We start from the raw sequence: 21,821 nt of genomic DNA, 5'->3' as shown, positions 1-21,821 counted from the left end.
CTCTCTTGTTTCTCCCATTTACCTATTGAAAAAACTCAGATCTTATGACTCAGATCTTATCTTTTCTTCATTGCCATTTTGTAGTCTAGTGAAGATGAATTGACAACAGATTTGGGGTTAAGAGAATGGAAATAGTTTCAAATTAGCAGCAGTGATCTGTCATGGTATAGAAATCTTTAAAGGCCACATAGGTATTGCATTAAAGTACACCAAATCCTACAGTACTTTGCTGTTTAGACTGTTTCATACATTGTATACTTTGTTTTTCATGTGTGGACAGGAGCACATAACAAAAAAGTTTAATCATTTCAAACTCCAAACATGCGTATTGAAGTACTTCAAAAGGCACTGTTAGTGATAGCATAGGGCGTAGTCTAGCGATATTTCTGAGGTGGAAAAAGGATGTTTTGACAATATGCTGCACATATTGAAGGCAACCTCCAATTTTTTAGAGATTATAAAAGTAAAACAGTTCTCATTAATCCTGTTATTAAGTTCAGTTGTAGAACAGAGCTTGGTTGGAAGAAAACCTAGCAGGTATGTAGGCCTCCATGACCAGGCTTGGGAACCCCTCTTATTACTACAAGAACATCAAAACCAGCTGTTTTATGAAACCTCTCAATATTTAAGTAAATATGTGAAGTCTCTTGTTCACATTCTTACTCTACCACACACAGAAAATGTATTGGTGAGGTTATGACTCATATTACATTAATCCGTCCTCCTTCCATTTTCTAATCACTTCATCTGATTCAGAGTCCCAGCAGGGACGGGCAACGGGCATAAGGCGGGGTACACACTGAACAGGATGCCAGTCCAATCGCAGGGCAGACACAGACATGCACACTCTCACACCAGGGCCATTTTAACCAGATGCCAGTTCACCTACCAGCATGTTCTTGTTTGACTGTGTGAAGAAACCCATGTGAACACGGAGAGGACATACAATCTCCACTCTGATAAAGCCCCAGGTTCGGAATCAAAAACAGATCCCTGCCCTGTATCATTGTAACCATACTGCCCTGTATCATTAATGATCTAAATATAATACAAACCTCTATCCTACAGTCCAGCTGCAGGTGTCTATATACCCAGTAAACAAGAACAAATGTTGGAATCTGACTTCAGCAACTGCTTGCCTTCAGTACTCCGGCGGTATGCCTAAGAACTGAATTTTATTTGTGTTCTAGATAAGGAAACAGTAAAAATTCTATTAAAATTTGCAGTCTAAGAGCAAGCTCTTACAGTATTAAACAGCTGTTGTAGGATATCCAGTTCAGTTACAATTTAATTAGCTTATGTTGTTCTTAATTAAGTGGATGGTTTGCATTACAAATAATATATATTATTTAGCATGCACAACTATAATATTTGATTCCCTCTAGCCTCCTTGAGATGTTTTTCCCTGCGGTGTAGCATAGTTCTTTAAGGCTGTACCAAGCCACATCTTTATACACACTACAAATTGCATGCATACATTATTTCCTTGGCCTACTGATTGCTAGGCCTGACTGACACATGGCTTTGATGGGCATTGTGTTAAGGTCTGAGTAAATTATACCAACTAAAGGAGTTTCTTGTAGTATAACTGGAAGTAGAATTCATTTTATTTGAAGGTAACTAGCAATTTTGCACTTTGTCAATGTGTAAAAATAAAGTGGATTAGACAAAACGACTGCTAGCGACTACTACTACTACTGCTACTACTAGCAAATAATGCAATAGTGTAGCCATGGGGGTGTCAAACGGTTCTCTGAAAAAGACAAAAAAATATTGTCAAGGCTTTCATTTAGACACGTGTATGCTCCCAACCCTCGTAACATATGATGAACCTAAAAACTCATCGAGCAGAAGGCAGCAGATGAAAGAAATGGTCTTGAGCGTTTCTGCTGCCATCTGTTCATTCTGGGACAGAGTCCATTAGAGTTTGTCGGAGCTCGGCTTTTCCCCCCACAGATGTCTATCTTTCACCAACAGAACGCACGTGGGCAGTGACTTGAGGGCAAGTGGTTTCATCTGTTCTGGGGGAAAAGGGACATTTGCATCTTTCTTGATATCTGCAGCGGTGTTTTATTTTGAATTCTTTCTATACTCTAGGAAGAGGTAATGGACTCAGGTGGACTCCTGAATAATATGAGCAGGGCATTTATGTGGGGACCCATTTGTTATCTCCCTTCATGCTATACTAATGTCCTTTCTAATGGGGGTGTAAACCCGCTTGCCACGAGCCTATCGGAATCATCTAGAAGATTTAATTTTCCAATGCAATGTGTGAGGCAAAGTGGGGTTTTCTGCTGACCTATTATTAGTCAGGGGTGGAATCCCATTCCCCCTGATGCATGACCCCACTGGCCCTCCATTTATCTGCAGCGACAGCCCCCACCCACTCTCTTTTCTTATCTGACTGATGAGACAGCACAGACCTTTCTGGGGCTTGAATTTATTTTTGTCCATTAACCGTTTGTGCCATTGTGCCATGGGTTAATCCCATTTGAGGGTCATTAATTTAACAATGAAAATGTAGCTCTTTCCTGAATTGCATCTACAGAAGAGGAGATTATTTGAACTATAGAACATGGCACTTCCATGCTATAATAATGTAGAAGAATAATCTAGAATCTAGTAGAAGGTACGATAAGATATTGTCGTCTTCTGTTAATAGAATGGTCCAAAGAATGGTCCAAACTGTCCTCTGTTAATTATACACTTTTATTTGTTTCAGCGAAAATTTTCCCATCCATAAAAAGGGGTTTTAAAGCTGTAATGATGAGGTGCTGTGCATTGATCGAGGGAACAAAAATGCAAAGCTGCAGACTTCATGGAGGCCTCCCCTTTAAAAAGCAAACTTTCCATGGGAAAGGAAAGTGCTGTAACAGCAAAAGCTGTTTCTTAATTTAGGTTAAATACAGTGTGGTGGCAAGCTGACTGCATTAGAATTTTCTACCGTTTCCTGGGATGTAACACCATTGTTGATACTCGATCCTATTTAAGCTAAAAATACATAACCTATTATAGAAACGTCAGTCAGGACAAAAATACAGCATTTACTGGAAAGGTGAATGATTTATAATGTGTATAGAGTCCATCGAGAAAAAAAATTCCAGTTCGAGTTAAAAAAAAATGTTTTTTGTTTTACTGCACTAAAAAACCTGTTTTCTCACAGACCAGACACAAAAGTAGCTGTAAAAAGAAATTCCCTTCTCTCCCCTCCAGCATGTAAGTATTCCTGCTTCGCAAAGGATAGTCTGTCTCTTAATGCCTGTCCCATCCTCAGGCTCCTTTAACTGCCTGTAAAATGCTATGCTTCAGTGCACAAGTGCTTATTTCTTTCATGGTAGAAGCTTAATTTCAGCCTCTTCATCTGGGCCTTCAAATGGAAAGGGCAAATATATAGACCCATTCTCTTGGAAGTTAAGTAAATTATGCAATTTAAGTAATTACAGTAGATTACTTTTAAAACGAGTTTACATCATTATTATGTAAGATAGCCTTTGTGCACCCTTGCTGGTGGAACTTTCCATGCTGTCAAATTCTGCAAAACGTTCAGAAAGCAGTGCAGAACTATTTCTAACTTCTGGAGGGCTATGAAATAATGGACTAATTTTCTGAATAAGGTACTGTAATTCCTTCATTGGAGAAAATTTCAGAGATTAAGAATATTAGACTGCAATAAATGAGGGCCTGGGAGTTATGAAAATAGCACATTTGTAAAAAGAGCACAGTTCCAATTCTCATCTTGCTTCTAACTGGTGTGCCCTAGAGATCCCAATGTCTTGCTGCAACACTGCTGATAGTGTCGGTGATTTTCAGAGCTCATGGTTTCTGTAGTCTTAATGAATGTAATCCAGGTGGACATTACACAGAAGTCACAGAAAGAGAAACTGAAATATGTACTAGATAGTTTCCAGTTCAATGATAAATACTCAGTCTTTTTACAGGAGACAGGCATTTTAAAAAGTACAGATTTTGACATGACTTCTTTGCAAAGTCATTCGTATCCTAATGTAGTAGTTTTTCTAGTATCAAGCAGAAATTTTCAGCTGAACATACTGTGTGACTCTCTGTTAGTATGGCATTTTTTAGTATTACTCAAACAGTAAATAAGGAGTCTGGCACATAAGAATATAAAAAATGTTACTAGTGTGAAGATGTCATTCAACCTTCTATTTGTTTGGTATAATTTAGTCAGATCTTCTCACAGTGCCTATCAATACCATGTGTCAGCCAGTCCTAGCAATAATTAGGCCAAGGAGACAATGTATGCATTGAGCTGCAGATTTCATCTGATTGTTACTTGAAAGTAGTTGGGGTATGAACATCAACAACATGGCTATGTAATTTTTTCTACACTCCCATAAGTCTTTATGTAAAGAGGAGCCTCATGTCCTCAGTTTTAGATGCAGTTTCCCTTAGTTTGCAGTTGTGTCCTTGTTTCTGTTTCAGTGTTGATTCTGAAGAAGTACAGTACATTGAGTTGACTTTCAGTGTCAGTGCTCATGAGGATTTTAAACACTTGAATCATATTCCTTTGTAGTCTTCTCCGTTCAAGACTGAGTTCTTTCAGCCTGTCTGCTGAGTACAGTATGTTTTTTAATTGTATGAGCTCAGTGCAGCTAGTTGTTATGGCAATGAAGTCTTGAACTTCTCTTTATAGAACATTTCTTTCAGAAATGTGTTGTACTTGGATATTGTTAATATTCACTCCAAAGCCCTAATGTTTTTTTTACAACGGTGACCACAATTATACACAATATTCTAAATAAGATTTTAGAGCATTCTGGAGTTTTAACATATCTTGTTTTAAAGTCTACACTTACAACTTCATATCTTCACATAGTCTGCCTGTATTGTGTTTGAAAATGAGGTCATCATAAATACCTGTTCTATGTCCTGCTTCTATCGAGTTTGCTAATTCTCCTATTTTTATAAAATCTGAGAACCTGATGGGATGTCTGTCTTTACCAGAATCTAATTACTTTATATTTATATTGTCATATATGCAATATCTGTTTGAATTACAGTATGTCTCGAGTGTTAAAAATAGCATTTGGCTTCTGACTGATGTGAAGAGAAAGACTTCCCATAGAATAGAGGCCAAATCCTGTAGCCTTGAAGTTTAGAGTCTGGAGTTTCCAGTGACAGTGTGGAAAGGTTCTGACTTGTTTACATTTTGGGTTTTGGGAAGCCATCATGTTCTTTCACAAGGTTTCCTGTGACTGGTTGGCAGCGGTTAGTGTTTAGTGTGTAAACGTTTCGTACCGTTGGCTCTTAAAAACAGCTGTAGTGTCTGTTAGATCGTGGAGGTCCTTAAGGACACAGTCCTTCTTGGTAGACCTTTCTTTATTTAGCAGAAATGTAATGATATTGATAAGTAGCTCAGGTGGGTAGCTGCGTCAGCATGTGTAGGCTGCAAAGGAACAAGTAATAGGTTTATTCCATGCTGAAAAGAGAAGAAAGAAAACACAACGTTTCAGCCGTGGAGCCTTCTTCAGGTGTGAGCATAATACTGTATTGATGATATGATATTGATATTCTGGAGTAATAACTGAAGTTCTACGACCAATTGAAAGGGTACAAAAATAATTCTCTCATAAGCAGTCCGAATATGATAAATGTTCCAAAGCTCTGGTGGTGTAAAAGAAGCTGTCTGAGTCAAAAAGGGTGGTGGTGGGAGATTTTTTCCTGTTACTGTACTCCAGATCGGCCTGTACGTTCCCTATGTGGTCTAGTTATAAATTTCGTTTTTAAGAAGCCAAATTGTTTAATGTCGAATCAAAAGTTTTGTTTCTGTGACAAGCACTCGCCTCTCCCTTTTTCCTCTTTGTCTGTGGAAATAAGTACCTGGAAGCCTTGGCGTGCATTTGCGTTTTTCCAGTAGGAGCAAAACCATCAAAAATGAGTGGCAAGGTACACTTAATTTACTGTACACACTTCATAAATACAACCAGTGTTTTCACACCATGTTGTGGTGGCCAGTTATCTTGATTGAACATACAGTATTTTAAGAAAGTGAGGTATGGCTTTAAAAAATTATATTTCACATACGGTAGCTTTTCTTTTTGCAATCTCTATTACCTTTCGAAAATGAAGTGACAAAATAACAACAGAGTTTAAGATAGTATAATTGACATTCAGAGACATTCTCTGCAAGCATTTTTCATCTTGTTAGTTAATAAGAATTTTGAAAAAACTGTTGCCAACACCAACACTTTTAATTTTAAAGTGTTCTTGATTTCATTGTGCTTTTGAAACTACAAGATATTTATCTTGCAAAAATAACATTACTTCACATTTTCTGTTTGTGCTTCCATCTTATTTATTATTCTCTCTTAGAACATGCAATGAGAAAAAATAAAATCACAAACACCTTTCGAAATTATTGTAGCCCATGTGGACGGAGAACTAATCATACATTTCTAAAAAAGAGATCACTGAAATACAGTAATCAAAGATATATTTCACTTGTGTGATATGTGGAACATCGCAGCTGCAACACACACTTAACCCATTGTTAGGGGTTACTGACTCAACCTTTGTCTTGGTCAGTACTGAAAGTTTTAATAGAATAAAAAACCTCTGCTTGAATTCCCTGAGGCCCTTGACACATGAACACAGGAAGCTTTTCATGCCCAGAATCCTGTATGTGGTGCATCTGCATTATTGTAGTGTCCGGTGAGCTACAAAAGGACAGCCTGAGGAAATAGGATATCCTTTCCCACATACTGGAAGTGGAGTCCACAAATGCAAAGACATTTAACCATAGGTTGACTAAATAGATGATAAATCAAGTGCTATAATCATATCATTCTATCATTCACTTCATTGATTTACTGCATAGCACTGCGACTTTATCTGTGGAAAGGAGCATGGAATACCTGAAATGCTCACAAACACAAAGCCAGTTTTGGATGGGATAGGTCACCATTAGTAAGCTGCAGAGGGAATCTCCTTTGTTTAATGTTCTTGCTTTTGGCCTCCTGAGCGACTCAGTCAGTAAAGACTCGTGCTTTGAGTGCAGACTAAGCTCTCCCATCCTCACATCGATAACCAGCTGTGAGGATGATTTGCACAGTTGGTAAAGTGCTACTGGAAGGGGGCTTGGATCAGTTGGGCACCCCTAACCTCTGCCAGGCACTGAAGAGCTTACAGTGTTTCAGATGCTGATGGCTTCACAGGTGTACACATCTCCCATGCACGTGCAGGAGTTGCAGTGTTGCTGGAGGGCTCAGTATTAAATGGCAATTCAAATCGTTTGGCCATACAGTAAAAAACAGTAAAAAAAACGGCAAATCCCGCATTTACTTACTCCTATAGGTGCATGCGTCTGCCCCACAATAATAAAAAATAATCAGTTTTCAATTATAACGCTAAAGCACGATGTCTGTAGTATTTGGCCTTTTTTGTACTCTCTTTTTTTTGTACTGTGAGTGAATTGTTTAAATTTGGCTTTTATTGTTTTTATTATTGTCCATTTTGGCTGCTCTCTTGATTGACTGATTGATTTGTGGATGAAGAGGCCAGGGCTTTGTGTTTGACATTCGTGGCTGAGGGAGGTGAAAATGCAGTTGCTGAATATTTAAAACGGAGTGGCTCGTGAACAAAATTAAGAGTTACAGCACCACGACTAATTGTCAGTTTCTGTGTTTGCCTTTTCTCCTAACTGTATTATTAGGTTTGGTTGCAGCTGCAAGGCGTGTTTGACTGTTATTCTTGCATGGTGTGCCATGTGATGGAATAGCAGTGCACTCCATTTGATTTGAGACCTTTTAGACTGCTTAGCCTGTATTTGCTTTCCTTTCCTTTATTGAGTAACTGGCTCGCAGTAACTTCAATGTGAATTCAGCCTTTCTCTGACCTCTGCCTGTTCCCATTTCTTGTTAAGTGTTGCCTGTTTTTAAATGTGTGTGATCTACAAATCTACTTTTGTAACTATGGTTTTTGTTGCTGCCTTAGCACAGACTTCGTATCTTCCTGCTAACATTATGCTGATATTATAGTGGTTGAACTGATGCATCTTAACATGAAATATGACTTGGTTAGTTTCAGTAATTCGTTAATTGCTCTTTGAGTATAGACAATAGCAAGTATGTCAGATTCAGTGCAAATGAAGTAAGTGTAGAAACTTGTAATTGCAGAAGGTGGTCCCTATTGATTTTTATACCATTGGTTTACTTATTACAAGAAAATGACACATCTTCGCAAGAGATTGGAAGTTTTCTGACTGGGGAAAAAAGTAAAGGGAAAGGAAGCTCTGTTTTTAAAATTGTTAAACAGCTTGTCCCAATATTAATGCTGTTAGCTATTCTTTGTGTTTTTCTGAAATTTTCCATGTGTAAGAGATTGACGTAAGAACAGAAAAGTCTGCAGTAGGAACTCCAAATTGCTCACAGTCTTGAAGGACTTTATTAAATACTCGTGTATCTCAAACTTCTGGAATTTTGTTGTTGGAAATGGATTTGTCAAAATTGTTTAGAAAATAACGTAAGTAACCAGACAAAACCTAGCCTTCTACTCTGTTCAATTCTTTGGTGGCTTAGTCTTAATTCCTGCCCTCTGGCTACTATTTTAATATAAGTTTTTTTTTTATCATACAAGATCGATTAGATTTACCCACTATAAAGATAAGCAGATAGTGAAGTGCTGTATTAGAGTCCTGTGCCATACAGTAGCTTTTCCTTTCACAATACTTCACCTTTTAATTTTCCCCTGGCCCTTCAAGGGAGCCAGCTGTGAAAGTGGGAGAGCTCCAGTAATTGAAAATCAATGACAAAGCAGTACATTATGCCACATTTTAGTAAACCTTCAAGGAAGACCATCTGCATTTGACAAATCTGAACTCTTAGGCAATGACAACTCTGTTGTACAAAGTAAAAACAATTAAAATGGCTCAATTACATTTAACTTGTGTTTTAAGAAAGGAATATAACAGAATGTACTTTTGCTGGTGGTATTTAGTGGTGACAAATGACATGAAATGCTTTGTGAAGAAACTGGTACAATAATTGTTTCCAAAATGGTTAACCTTTCTTTCCCTCTGTGAGTTAGAAAATGAATCTAAAATGTGTAAAAAAAAACAGCCTTCTTAATCATGAAGCCCTCCTGCGTCATACAGCAGACCGTGTGTCTGATTATTTGAAGGCTTTTTCTTTCAGCTCTGCTCAACACAAAGCATCATTCTTTACTGCAGACCTCTGCTATCCAGTGCATTTCTCTCCTTACCCCTTTCATTAGAGTAGTCTTATTTTTTGTGTTATTATAGGGGACCAGACACTGTTAGTGTATAGCTTGTGCTAATTTATCTTTGATTTCATTATGTCATTTATCAAAAATGAGAAAAGAGTTTCAGCAGTTGTCTGCAATATGAGACATGTTCTCCTGTTCCACACAATGGAACCAGTTTAAATGCAACATATGTAACTGAAACAGTAAAAGACACAGGAAAAATAATTTTCTGGTTTTGATGGACATTTAGCGCTTTGAGTGGAGTGTCCAGAAAAGCACTATATAAGTGTAAGCAATTGTTATTATTATTATTTAAATCAATTGATTTTTTTAAAGGAAAGAGGTGTATTAAAAAACTAGAAAATTGTTTTTTTACTGATTTTGAGAGTATAGATCTAAGAGTGTATAGAATACTGCTTTCCAACAGTATTGTAGAACGTTTTAGGTGTATGTACTGTCTAAAATAGTCTACAGATTCAAACAGTGTTGCACTTTTATCCTGTAAATGAATGTGTTGTCTGACTTGCCTGAAAATCTATCCCTAGTTTTTCTTGCTTTTCATGTTTACAGGTTTAGAATGTACATCCAATTTCAGTTTTTGTGTCACTCAGTGAAGTGCAACATCTTTTTTGCCTTGAACTAGTTTTTCGCTGACACTTTCAGGCTGTGCGCTTGGTTAATCCATGTATGCAGTTCATAAATTTATCACATGAGAATTTCAAAAGTGCTTTCAAATAGTGGCAAGTTGTACACAATGTCTTTTATGCTCATTCTGCCAGATCACTTAGAATCATGCTGAGAAAATTCTGTCTCCAGACGTCAGCCTAGATGTGAAAGATCTGAACAAAACAAAGTAACTGTCCTTTGTGGATCAGTACTCAAAATTGTTGTACTATACCATCATTTAAAGTATTCAAAGTGCAGATGACATTTAGATGTTACTTTGGGTGGAATAAGGATTATGGATTATGCAATATTATACCCTATTCTGCTTGTACTGTACATGTTAGGTTTAGTTTATTACTTTTGTGTCTTATTCTGTCTTTTAAACAGCCACTGAGTATATTCATGTTGAAGTATCTGAAGATGTGGACATACAGTTTGGCTGATGGCGAACAAACAATAACTAAACTGGAAGTGCCATACTATACACAGACAGCTGTAAATTACATCACCACTGACTACCTTATCTCAAGGGGTTTGGTTATATTACACGTTTGTGCCATTTCTAAATGGCCATTATAGACTGATAGTGTGAATCCCAATGATTTCGAAACCGACTCACTCACCAGTCCCGAATTATAAACGAAACTCTGCTTTTGAAGTCAGGTTTCCATCCTCTAGAAGCAAGAATTCTCTGGCAACACTACAAATGCCAAAACCTGGGTTTTTCATAATAGGATTGGTGGGCAAATTGATATTTTATGCCAAAGTATTATAGTCTTCTTTCATCAGTGTTATTCACACTTAGCTACTCGTGCAAAAAAAGTGCGGCTTATTATAGGAAACGCAATGTGCCTTTTCTAATCAAAACTTCTCATGAATCATAACAATAATTACCCAGGTATGAAATTGTTTTTATTTCCGCAGAATTGCTTTGTGTTGCTAGCAGGTTTGTAAATTCAGTGTTTGTATGTTTTCAACAGGATTTCACAATTCAAGAGCAGGGTGTGCAAGATAAGCAATTACAGTGCATATCTGAACAACTGTTTTTTTAATAAAGGGGATGCATGACTGGTTTAAAGAAAGCAATGCCTTAAGCGTTGTTTCTAATATTGCACTTTCATCAATATACTGTTGCATAATGGTCTGTTCGTGTAATTCTATTGAATAAATGTCATGAGAGCGGACTGCTTAAACATCTGTCAATGGACAGAGATGTGCACTGTATGCCACTAAAACACCTATTCTTGACTTTGTGTTTAACAGCTGCTTTGCCGAACATGGTCATGATGTTGAATGCATTTATGATTCACATTTTAATACTGGTATTTTGGTCAACCTGTGGGCCAAACAAACCTTTTGGCCAAAAGAAAGGATATTAGTGTTTTATGTTAACAGTTTTATAACCCCCCACCTTCCCTTAAGAGATACAATTAGGTTTTGTGAAAAAAGATACTTTTTCAAAAATCAATTTGCATTCCATAGCCTTTTGCCTTTCACCCTTATATCCAAAGCTTTTACTGCAGGTCACATCAAATACATCAGTGGGTGAGTGCTTCTGCAAATAGGGACTAGTTTTCATGGATTATTTACTTGTTTAAATAATCAATGGCAATTATATGCCCACTCATTGTAGCACAATCTGACCTCTAAAGTTTGAGATACAGAATATACCCCATCAACTGAGATAAAGGCATTGAAATGCTGCAAAATGCTGATAAATCTGTGGATATTACGGTTCAGCACATGATTGCATCTCAGTAAATCAAGCTGTTAAAACACCTTTCAGTCATATTTTCCTTGAGGAATAAAATCATTTCTTAAATTCTTAAATTTCCTGAAACAGTCACAAAGTCAGTTCCTATGAAGTTACTTTTGCGTGCAATCCGAAATATGAAACCAGATGCATTTGGTACAAAAATACAAGTGGAAACAGAGACAACGGAGACTAATTTTACATGATGCCAATTTTCAGATCATTAAAGGAGAAGCCTTGTCCCTACAGTATTACCCAAATGAAACTAAATTTCTCTGGGGCTTTGCTTCTGTGCATTGGAGCTGGTCCCTGGTTCAATATACTCAAGTGCAAATTCAGCAGAGGCCAGTTCAGATCTACTTCACTTATTGTGTTCACCACTGTTCACCATACTGTACAGTACATATTGATTTTTATCAGTAGTGTCTCTTATTTCTTTTCCAAGGGAAAATGATGACATCATTAGTTTGCTATTAAGCTTTGTTCTTGTTCCTTTAGAAAGGAAGATACTATCGAGAAAAGAGGGTGGGGGTGTCAAAAAGTACACACTGAGCACATGGTTTGTTGATTTCACTCTCTTTTCTGTAATATGCACTGCTTCTAATGTATTTGTTCTGAAATATGCAGATCGTGGAGTATTGTTTGGAATTGTGACACCACAAGTGTCTTAATTTTTAGCAGAACAGGATGAATACCAATTAACCAACTTTCAACTAAGAAAGCTAGAAAATCCATAGTATTTTATGGCAGCATTTACTGTACTATTCCTTGACTTGAACCAAACTGATCAGGGTGCAGAAAAAAAAGTTTACATATTTTCAAAATATTTTAAAGACCTTTTAGCTTTTAACTTAAGTATCAGGAAGTTTTGAAGCCTGTGCTTTTACAGGTCTGCCAGTTCATCTAAAAAAATGTGTCTTGTTATTTAGAAGAACTGGCAGACCTGTAAAAGCTTTAAAAGCTTTGGAAATGAGAGGCATATTTTGCAACTATCTGTTGTGACTAATTTATATTCAGTGCAGAAATGCAGTTTGCATTAAAATATTTAGGATGTTTACATATTGAGGCAATTAGGAAAACAGCATAGTAAAGTACTTCCCTATTATGTTTCATCTGCAGCTGGGGGTGATTTTGTAAGTGACAAATTAAAAATTACAAGACAGCATTAACACCAACACTAATGTTATTTTGTTAGAAAAAGTACTGTACCTGATGTTGCACTCACCATCTTTTGAGACAGCCATAGAAGAATTACATTGTTTTACAAAGCTGCTCATTCATTGAATATGCAAATATAAAAAAAAAATCATTTGACTGCCTATTGTCTACAAGTTTTTATTTAAATGTTAAAAATAAAATTAATTTGATGAACTGATTTGTATCCATCTTACATACAGTAGGAACCTTCTGGATTTTAGCATGATTAGAGATAAATGTTCTAGGTTTTCCATTCATGGTCCATAGATAAGCAGACCCATACAAATGCAGCATCATGTGTTTTATCTTGTTTTTTCTTTCAGTTTTGACACTTTGTTCACTCTCTTCTATATTGTATCTGAGTAGGAAGCTAAATACTTCAGTTTTCTGGCCTGAAGTGCAAAGTTAATATCCTTTTCTATCATTCCTCTGATGATTCAGGTCTTTCATGTACATCTGGTGCCTAAAAAAAGTCACATTGCACTTCATACATATAGAGGGTGTAGGAGGTAAAAATGGAATAAAAACAATAAAATGAAAAGTTAAAAATGTTTTTTTTTTCACAATTTGCTTTCTGTGAGCAATTTGGAAGAGACTCTTTCCCATTGAAACAGAATGGTAGGGAGCTGACTGCTGCCTTTTTAGTCACAGAGTAGGTGGACTGAAATCAGATTAGGTGAAGAGTCAAGACGGTGTTTTTGCTGTGAGCTATCAGCTTGCCGGAGGCATTCACGGTAATCTGGTTTGATAAGGTACTTAGGACAATCTCACTTTCAATCTACTGGTTGTTAACACTGTTATATCATATGGCTCAAGTGTATCAGCGTCCTGCATGTGTTCCTCTACACAGCCTTATGTCAAAGACTTTATTTTTTTTAGGAATGTACTGTAGGAAGACACAGCATGTCTGTGTTTAGCAAACAAATGCTTACCAGTGCGATTGAAATGATATATCATAAATGGTGCAATCTGTGTGAAGTCAGCTTGGTCTTGGCATGTACATCACACATGTATTCTAAGATTTGGCACATACATAATTTGACATTAATACCTCAAATAATTTTACTTGGTAATTTAAAGAGGCCGGATTCGGGCCAGGCAATCCTTTTTAAAATGAGGAATTTTTGCACCCTTTTTTGATATGTTCAGTCTGCATTGTACTGACAGTACTGTATAACATGACTGTAAGAAATCCAATATAATTTTTTGCATTTCTGTGCATTTCTGTATGCATTTAAATATCCACATGCATCTGTGTGTAATTTCTACAGATAAATTTGGTTTACTGTTCAGTAGACTTTTGCAGAGTTTAACTTGCTGGCCACAGTGACATTGACTCCACCACCAACCCTGTCTATGCCTTGACATAACCAGCCAGTGCTGAACCTGTGGTACCTCAAACATTACTAACATCAGGAGCTGCAGGACCATTTTTACATTTGTATTTACAGATACTCCTCTTGCCAATGGAACTGTGTTCCAGTAGACATTAGGATTATTGGTATAATTCATTTTTTATGTTAAAATATGTATTTACTTTTGATTTACTTGGGCTTATTCTTGACCTTTATTAGGTCAAGGTTTAAGACAGTGACTTTTGCAAACAACAAAGGATGCCTTGATCATGAGTATGCTAACCATTTAGTCTAATTCATAATTTACATTCAGTTGTCTTCAGTACTCACTTTCAGGTAATCGGTTTGCATTTCAGTGTGTCCTTAAGGGTTCTGGAGAAGCACATTTCAGCAGAGAACTGCTGCTGCAAATGATGTAAAAAAGCACCTTGAAGACCCACCCCTACATAAAAATGCAAGCTGACAAGTTCAGTGAACTTGGAACATGCATATGCAGCAATTTGAAACCGTTGCAAGAACATCACTTAATCATTTAAACACTAGCACGCCATATCTTGGTTCTTAAATAAAATGGACAGCCAGTCTCCTCTTTCCACTGAAATCGACCGTTTTCAAGCCAGAAGGTGAAGAACAGCCATTATTTCTTACATCCTTTTTTCAGTTCTCCAAATGAGACTTTGAACACTTGCAGAATGTTTTTTTCTGTTCTGTTGTCGCAAGGCTGTGGTCAAGCTTATATCAGATCTTCCAAGTCAATTTGCATTTTCCAATTCAATCTTTAAACTCACATCTATATTTGAGGTTTTCATTTTGTTTAATTTCCTATTTTAATTAATATTCACTTGTCACTTTGTTTCATTGTACAGCACCTTGAGATGATGTGTCCTAACAGGTGCTATATAAATACTGTAAAGTTGGTGATGATTATTATATTGGCCTACTTACAATGATGACTGACCATTTTTTCTTTGTCTTGTCCAGATCAACTTGCGACTCATCTTGGTGAGTGGAAAAACAAAAGAGTTTTTGTTTTCCCCTAATGATTCAGCTGCTGATATTGCCAAACATGTGTATGACAACTGGCCTATGGGTAAGTTGCTTTAGGTTTATGGTGGTAGCAGGGAGAATTAAGCATGGTGCCTTATCTCTATTAATTAAAATTAAAAAAATCAATATCTCTATCCAAACAGCTTTGGCATGTGGGGAGTTGTCTTGAATTTATTTATTTTTTTAAATTAATTTATTTCCCAATTAAACTACCAAGCCTTTTCATCTTCTTGGACTAAATAAATTAAAACGGTTAAAATAAGACATGGTTCTCTTAAAACAGCTACTTGCAAAAGGCAAGAAAGTTTTATGTGCATCAGGTATACAGATATATATTTTGGCCATTGTTATAGTTAATAAAAGTGTCATATCTGATATTTATACATCCCAAATGCTTTTTCTACATAAAATAACACACAGAAATGGGATTTTATGTCTTTTGGTGAAATATAGAGGATGTAGCATTTCAGCAAAATCTCTGAACTGCATTACTTTGATCTGTGTTACGTAAAACATGATTTTATGTAACAAATAAACCTTCGGTGAAAAGCATTAGGATATTAAAAATGAACAGGCACATCTGTATTATAGACACCCAGATGGCATGGACATCATGTGGGTGTGAACCCCGGGCTCTGCTTGTGCTGTTCTGAGTGTTGCTCTAATGGTTCCTATCATTGCCCTGCCTTTGTAAGGTGGCAGGGGGCTGTGGAGTTGGGGTCCTGCACCTCCTGCACCTTGTATATTAGAACAGCTTCAATAGAACTTGCTGTCACACCTACTGTACATGTACATACAGTACATCCTTTCCACAGGTATTACACTTGTATTACACTGCTCCACAGGTGGTCCCAAACCTTCCCTGGAGGAATTTGGCTGGTCTTATACAGTGTCAACACCTATATGAGTTGAATAACAATGAGTGATTCCTAATAAGAGTTGGGGAAAAAATATATACTGTATACAGGGATCAAAACACAGAGCTGTCTGTTTACTGGGTAGTCCTGCTCAGCTCACAGGTTTGTTAGTTGAAAACATAATCACAGAGCTTTCCCAATTATAATATCGACATACTGTCTTGCAGGCTCAGGATTAAAATGGGACTTGGATAAATGGCAGCCATATGAGGCAGTGTAAGCGGGAGTTGATCTACTAGATAACTGCCCAAGGGGCTTCATAAATTAGAGGAACACTTTCAAAATTAAAGTAAAAAATGGAGCCAGATCAAGCGCAGAATGTTATGATGCTTCACTCAGTCCAAAATAAAATTATCAAGAAGAACTTCATTTAAATGAAAGAAAAAGAAATTGGTACCAATTCTTTAAACCTACATTTCAATTGACAACAAAAGGTGTGGATATTGTCTGCCTGTTAAATGGAAATGTTATGTGTCAATCAATTTAATGAAGGCATTTTTAAAGATTAAAAAGACTGAAGATGCTATAGAAGAGGTACAGTGCATGCAGTATAAATCTTGTGTATTGCAATGCTTTCATACAGTTTTAATGTTTTCTGCAGACTGGGAAGAGGAGCAGGTTAGCAGTCCAAATATTCTACGGCTCATCTACCAGGGAAGGTTTCTGCATGGCAATGTGACACTAGGAGGTATGTAGGCCTGGTTCCATGGAGACCAACATTAAAGGTTTCCTGCCGCCCTTTTGTTGAACCATGGATCTGATCTACTTGAATCAAATTGGATCAAACACTTCTTAAAGAAGTGAAATGTAACACCAACTGACATCTACTGGAAACTTCCTCCAAGATGGTGTCTCGACTGTGAAATGTCTCTTAGGTTTTGTCTTCATTGTGTTTAAAAAATATGCTTAAGTGGCGCTGTTATTAGGGAAAAGAGATATCTTACCCGTGGTAGGGAATCTTCTTAAAACTGGAAATCTTAATCTGATCCTACAGTAGATCTCACTGTTTGAAGTTTGTACTAGTTCGTAAATACAGCAAGGGTTCTGACATGTTGTAAGAAACCAGTTTTCCATGGAACTGATTTAAGAGAAGTTAAAAGATAATTGTTATGGCTATGCATAAATATCAGTTTCACATCCAGTTTCACATCCTAAAAGTATTTCATTAAGTACATGATTTTAAAATCAATCTATGATTTTGGTATTAAAAAAAACATAACAATGGTAGACTCTCATTAATTTCTTAAATTGTTCTTTTAATTCACTTGCAGGAATTAAGTAGCAGTTCAATTCTAGAGAACACAATTTAGAAGATGTTAGAAGCCGCAATATTGAGACAACCGTAAAAGAACATGTCAAGCTCATTTTGTCTCCTGTGTTATGGATGCAAGTAATTGTGAAACCCAAACCATGTTATTCTGCACGAGCATTTTGTTACTACTTTAGTAAAATGAGATAAAGTAAAATAATCATGCATGTGAACAGTATCTCTTAAACTCAATTGACTTAAATCAGACCAAATGTAGCTTGAGTAGGAGTTGTTATCAGGAGATAAAAGTATGATCATTATGAGTTTTGCTCCTCGAAGATAATGCAGCCTTGAGGACACCAGCCATCTAACAAGAAAAAATAAATGTGTGATCAAAAAGCTGTACCTGGACTTTGTCTGCATTTGAGTGACATTTATGGTGTCAGGTTGTGTTCAAGAGATTAAGTTTTTAAGCTCTGTCTACAGCTTTGAGCCAAGTGACGGTGAGATTTTAATCCCTTCACAGGCTGCTTCATTACTAACAAAATCTTTGCTTTAATCTAGTCTCTTTGAATGGCCAGTACCACAAAAGGGTAGAACCAACCAAAAAAGGCTAGAACCAACACACGGTTTCCAAACATTTTACATCAGAAAACGAGCCATTTCAATTCATTTTCAATGCTAGTGTGTTCAATATCTTTGTGAGGAAAAATTATTTTTTAACAATTCTAAAACAGTCATTAAATAGTTGTAAATGCTAGATGTATTACAGTATATGCTGTTAAAAAAGCACAAAATTACAAACATTACAAAACTAAAGTAAGTAGACATTGCAAACACAACACAGCTACAGACTGCAGCTGCTTATGCCTCACTAAACTGTAAAAGCTGTAAAAGACATTATTTGATTTACCCCACAAAATTGTGGTTCCCTATTGCAAAGCGAACCCGTATACATCCCAGCTATAAAAGGGAGCCTGTGTAGGTGCTGATCTGTTTGTCAGGAGCTTGTGAATCTCATGGAATTGAAGAAACATATTCCTGTGTAAGATTCTAAAGATTTTGAAGCATTAAAGAGTCACAAGTTTTGCAGTCATTACAAGCTGGCTTGAGGTCCTAAGGTCTTTAGATCATTGTGTGGAAAACGTGCCTCCTCAGTGTCCATTATCACTGGAGTAAATAAAATATAATTTCTGTTCCACAACAAAAGCGGTTTACCGAGTAACCTTAGGCCACGACCATTAATAATATAAATACGGCCTTCTTTCATAGTTGGTCACAGTAGCCAAGATTCTTTAAAACTACAAATGAGAATAACAGCATAATCATATATATATAATAATTTAAAACAAAGTTCACAGTCTTTTGGGTCAGAACACATTAAATAGTTTTCCAACAATAAATCATTTCTCATTTTCAAATACTGGAAGATCTCCTGTTGGCATTTTCAAAACTACATACCATGCCAAGTGATTTCTGACTCATAGATATGCATATCCTACCAGTTGTCTTCCTGACTCAGAACAAGGATTGTAATGACATCTTGCCGCTTACAACTTAGATCAGAGGTATGGCTAGTACTGTGGTATCTTTTTTTATAATTTTTAATCTAACGCACATCTTAGCTTGTTGCTAAATGTAATTCATACACTATGTGAATGTATTCCCTACTAATTACTGGTATTCACTCAGTATTTGTGTTTCTTTTGCTTGTTCAATTGATTCTTTTCTCAAAGAAAACTGTGCTTAATACTTGTGTTTTAAGAGGTCTTCCCAAAAGAACATAAAAATTGTTGAGCTTTCTAAACACATCTGCTAATATAATGAATTGCAGTACAATAGCAATGGGCAATGTTTAAGATACATTTTCATAGCTTTAATCTGTTTTAAAATACAGCTTTTGTTTGATTTCAGCATGCATTTTGTGACTGCCACTATTTTAAATAAAGCAATCTTTGTAACTGTCTTGGTTGGTATAGGCTATATCCTATTTTAGGTCATGAAAATAGACAGATTGTGTTACTGCAGTGTAATGTGCCCTCATCCACTATCTACTATACATGTACTTGTGATGAACTACAAATGCAGTGTCAGCTGACAAAGAATCTAGTAATTGTGAATGGGATACTGTTTGTTTATTGCTCTGTAATAGTAAAATGAGCCTTCCTGTCTTTTTTTCTCTTTTTGAAGCATTAAAACTCCCTCTTGGCAAAACCACAGTGATGCATTTAGTTGCCAGAGAGACATTACCAGAGCCAAATTCCCAAGGTAACTTTATTACAGTAGCAATAAAATTCATGTGGACTTATGATATCTATACATTAGTTGTTTTCTTTGTAAGTCTATGCTTTAATTGTAATACTAATACTACTGTAGGTTTGGATTTGTACTGTAGTATTTATAAACTTGCAAGGACAAACAATTCCTTCATGCATCTTTCTTTGATGTGTGACCAGATGTGAATGATTGTTTATATGAATGAGATGCTAAATATATACAGTAGTCTAGGAATGCTTGAAACATTTATGACTTCACCTTAGAAGCAGCTGTAACACTCTGTAACTCTGTTCTCTTAAACTTCAGGTCAAAGGAACCGGGAAAAGACTGGAGAAAGCAACTGCTGTGTGATCCTGTAAATACATCCAGTTGTTTCTGCTAACCGTGATGTAATATAGTCTTCGTCTTTCATGCTGCTGAAATAGACACTTAACTTTGCTTCAAGGACCCATAGGAGCAGTCAGATGTAACAAAATCAAAATGAGAGAAGAGACAGATTTTTACCAGAACTGGATGGTTGTGTCAACATCATGTATCTTGTTCTTTGTTTCCTTTAAAACTGCTTTACTCCCAAAAAATCGTGAGAAAATGTTGCATCCTTCTGAGTAAAGTGCTGTCCTCGTCGCGCAGTGTTTGTTTGCACATGAAATGCCATAGTTTCTGCATAGTGCACTCTGGATGATTGGATGACGTCTTGATGATTCATGACAGGAAAACACGATTCTCTCTTGCTTGAAAAAGCTAGTTTGCACCTGATCGTTTTTATTTCAGTTTTGAGAAATCGAGTTCTTGAATACGGGCGGAAGGAAGGGAGGGAGAGAAAGGAGAGAATATTTGTGGGTGGATATATCCACTAGTAATGGAAGCCCTTTCACCAGATTTTTTAATGATGCATTACAGGGGTTCTCAAACTGTTTGTGTGGGCAAGGGCATTATATACCTGAATAATTTCGCTGTGTTTCCGTAACCACTGAAAAAATAAACACTTAGGTTCTCTTTAAGGCATACAATTTTGTTTTTGTAACAGAATGAGCATTGATGTGCCTGTAGAACTGAGAAACTGATCTTGTTCTTGAAGATATCCTTATCCTGAATGCATTCTAAAACAGCAAATTATGGCAAAACTTTTTGAAGTACAATGAGTACATTTCTAAGCCTTAACATAAGAATGGAGGCTTTCATTAAATCGTTTATTGTTCAAAACCTTTGAAAAGCCTACTAAATTATCTAGCTGTTTCTTTTTTTCTCATATTTAAATCTCTCTGTGCATTAACATAATGAAATCCTCAGCAATCATGTACCTAATTTCATTGTCCAGTGTTGTGTCCATCTGTATGGAGTAGTTTGGAATTACTTTTTAGAACGCATATATCTGTCAGTATAAGTTTTTGTCTGTTTTTGCAAGTAGTGTAACTGTATACAGTGCTTGCAGTTGACCAGGAGGTAAACTGGAATGATTATGCAGTGAGATTACTTTTTTCCCTTTTCGTTTAAAAAAAAAATTTTTTTTTGCTTACAAAGAAGTCAATTTGCACAACACTGAAGCATGAGCTATTTCATCAAAACTTGTAAAAAAAAGTTTTTTATATTTTTCCAGTGGGAATGATATTCTGAACTGAGGTTACATATATGTAGAATATATTTAATATGAATCTTATATAGAACATGATTATAGATCTTATTGATATACATTGGTGTGTAGTATAGGATAATCTATATAAATAGCTTATTAGCAGTCAAAAGCTGACAGTATGTCTTGGGCCTAATACAGGTAACCCTGATCTTTCCATAAAAATAATGTAATACATGTATATTTGTTTCCTTTTAATTTTTTTTACTCATCTGCTCTTACTTTAATATCATTTTCCCCCTTCTCTGTGGTAATTGCTTTAATGAAATGCTTTATAATTCAGTACAAGGTCTTATGAAAATATTGTTCATATTGATCAGGATTTAAATCTGTATAGAGCAAAGTTTTCAAACTGATTGTAAATAGCACTAATCATTTTTCTTCAAACTATCAATAGAAACCTTCTGTAAACTAAATAAAGAATATTGAAGTGCATTTCTGTTGCATGGAGTTATTTTTGTGGTAAAATCTAGAATCAAGCTATTGTTTAAGGAGATCTATTAAAAAA

General features: G+C 36.2%; 1 protein-coding gene across 2 annotated transcripts in view; it reads left to right on the top strand.

Annotated features, from left to right (window-relative positions):
- ubl3a (ubiquitin-like 3a) overlaps positions 1-21,748 on the top strand; it is a 32,443-nt gene extending 10,695 nt beyond the window's left edge. For both annotated transcript variants that reach the window (XM_088639384.1, XM_088639383.1), the window contains 4 exons: positions 15,175-15,283; positions 16,759-16,845; positions 19,597-19,674; positions 19,990-21,748. In XM_088639384.1, the coding sequence (XP_088495510.1) occupies positions 15,175-15,283; positions 16,759-16,845; positions 19,597-19,674; positions 19,990-20,042 (327 nt within the window). In that variant the 3' untranslated portion in view covers positions 20,043-21,748. The remainder of the gene's footprint in view (positions 1-15,174; positions 15,284-16,758; positions 16,846-19,596; positions 19,675-19,989) is intronic.
- Positions 21,749-21,821: the final 73 nt, after the last annotated feature.

The sequence above is a fragment of the Lepisosteus platostomus genome, chromosome 7 (assembly GCF_059453375.1).
Source record: "Lepisosteus platostomus isolate fLepPlt1 chromosome 7, fLepPlt1.hap1, whole genome shotgun sequence".
NCBI classification, from domain to species: domain Eukaryota; kingdom Metazoa; phylum Chordata; class Actinopteri; order Semionotiformes; family Lepisosteidae; genus Lepisosteus; species Lepisosteus platostomus.
Note: the sequence above shows the minus strand (reverse complement) of the source record. Positions and strands in the feature narration are given on the sequence as shown.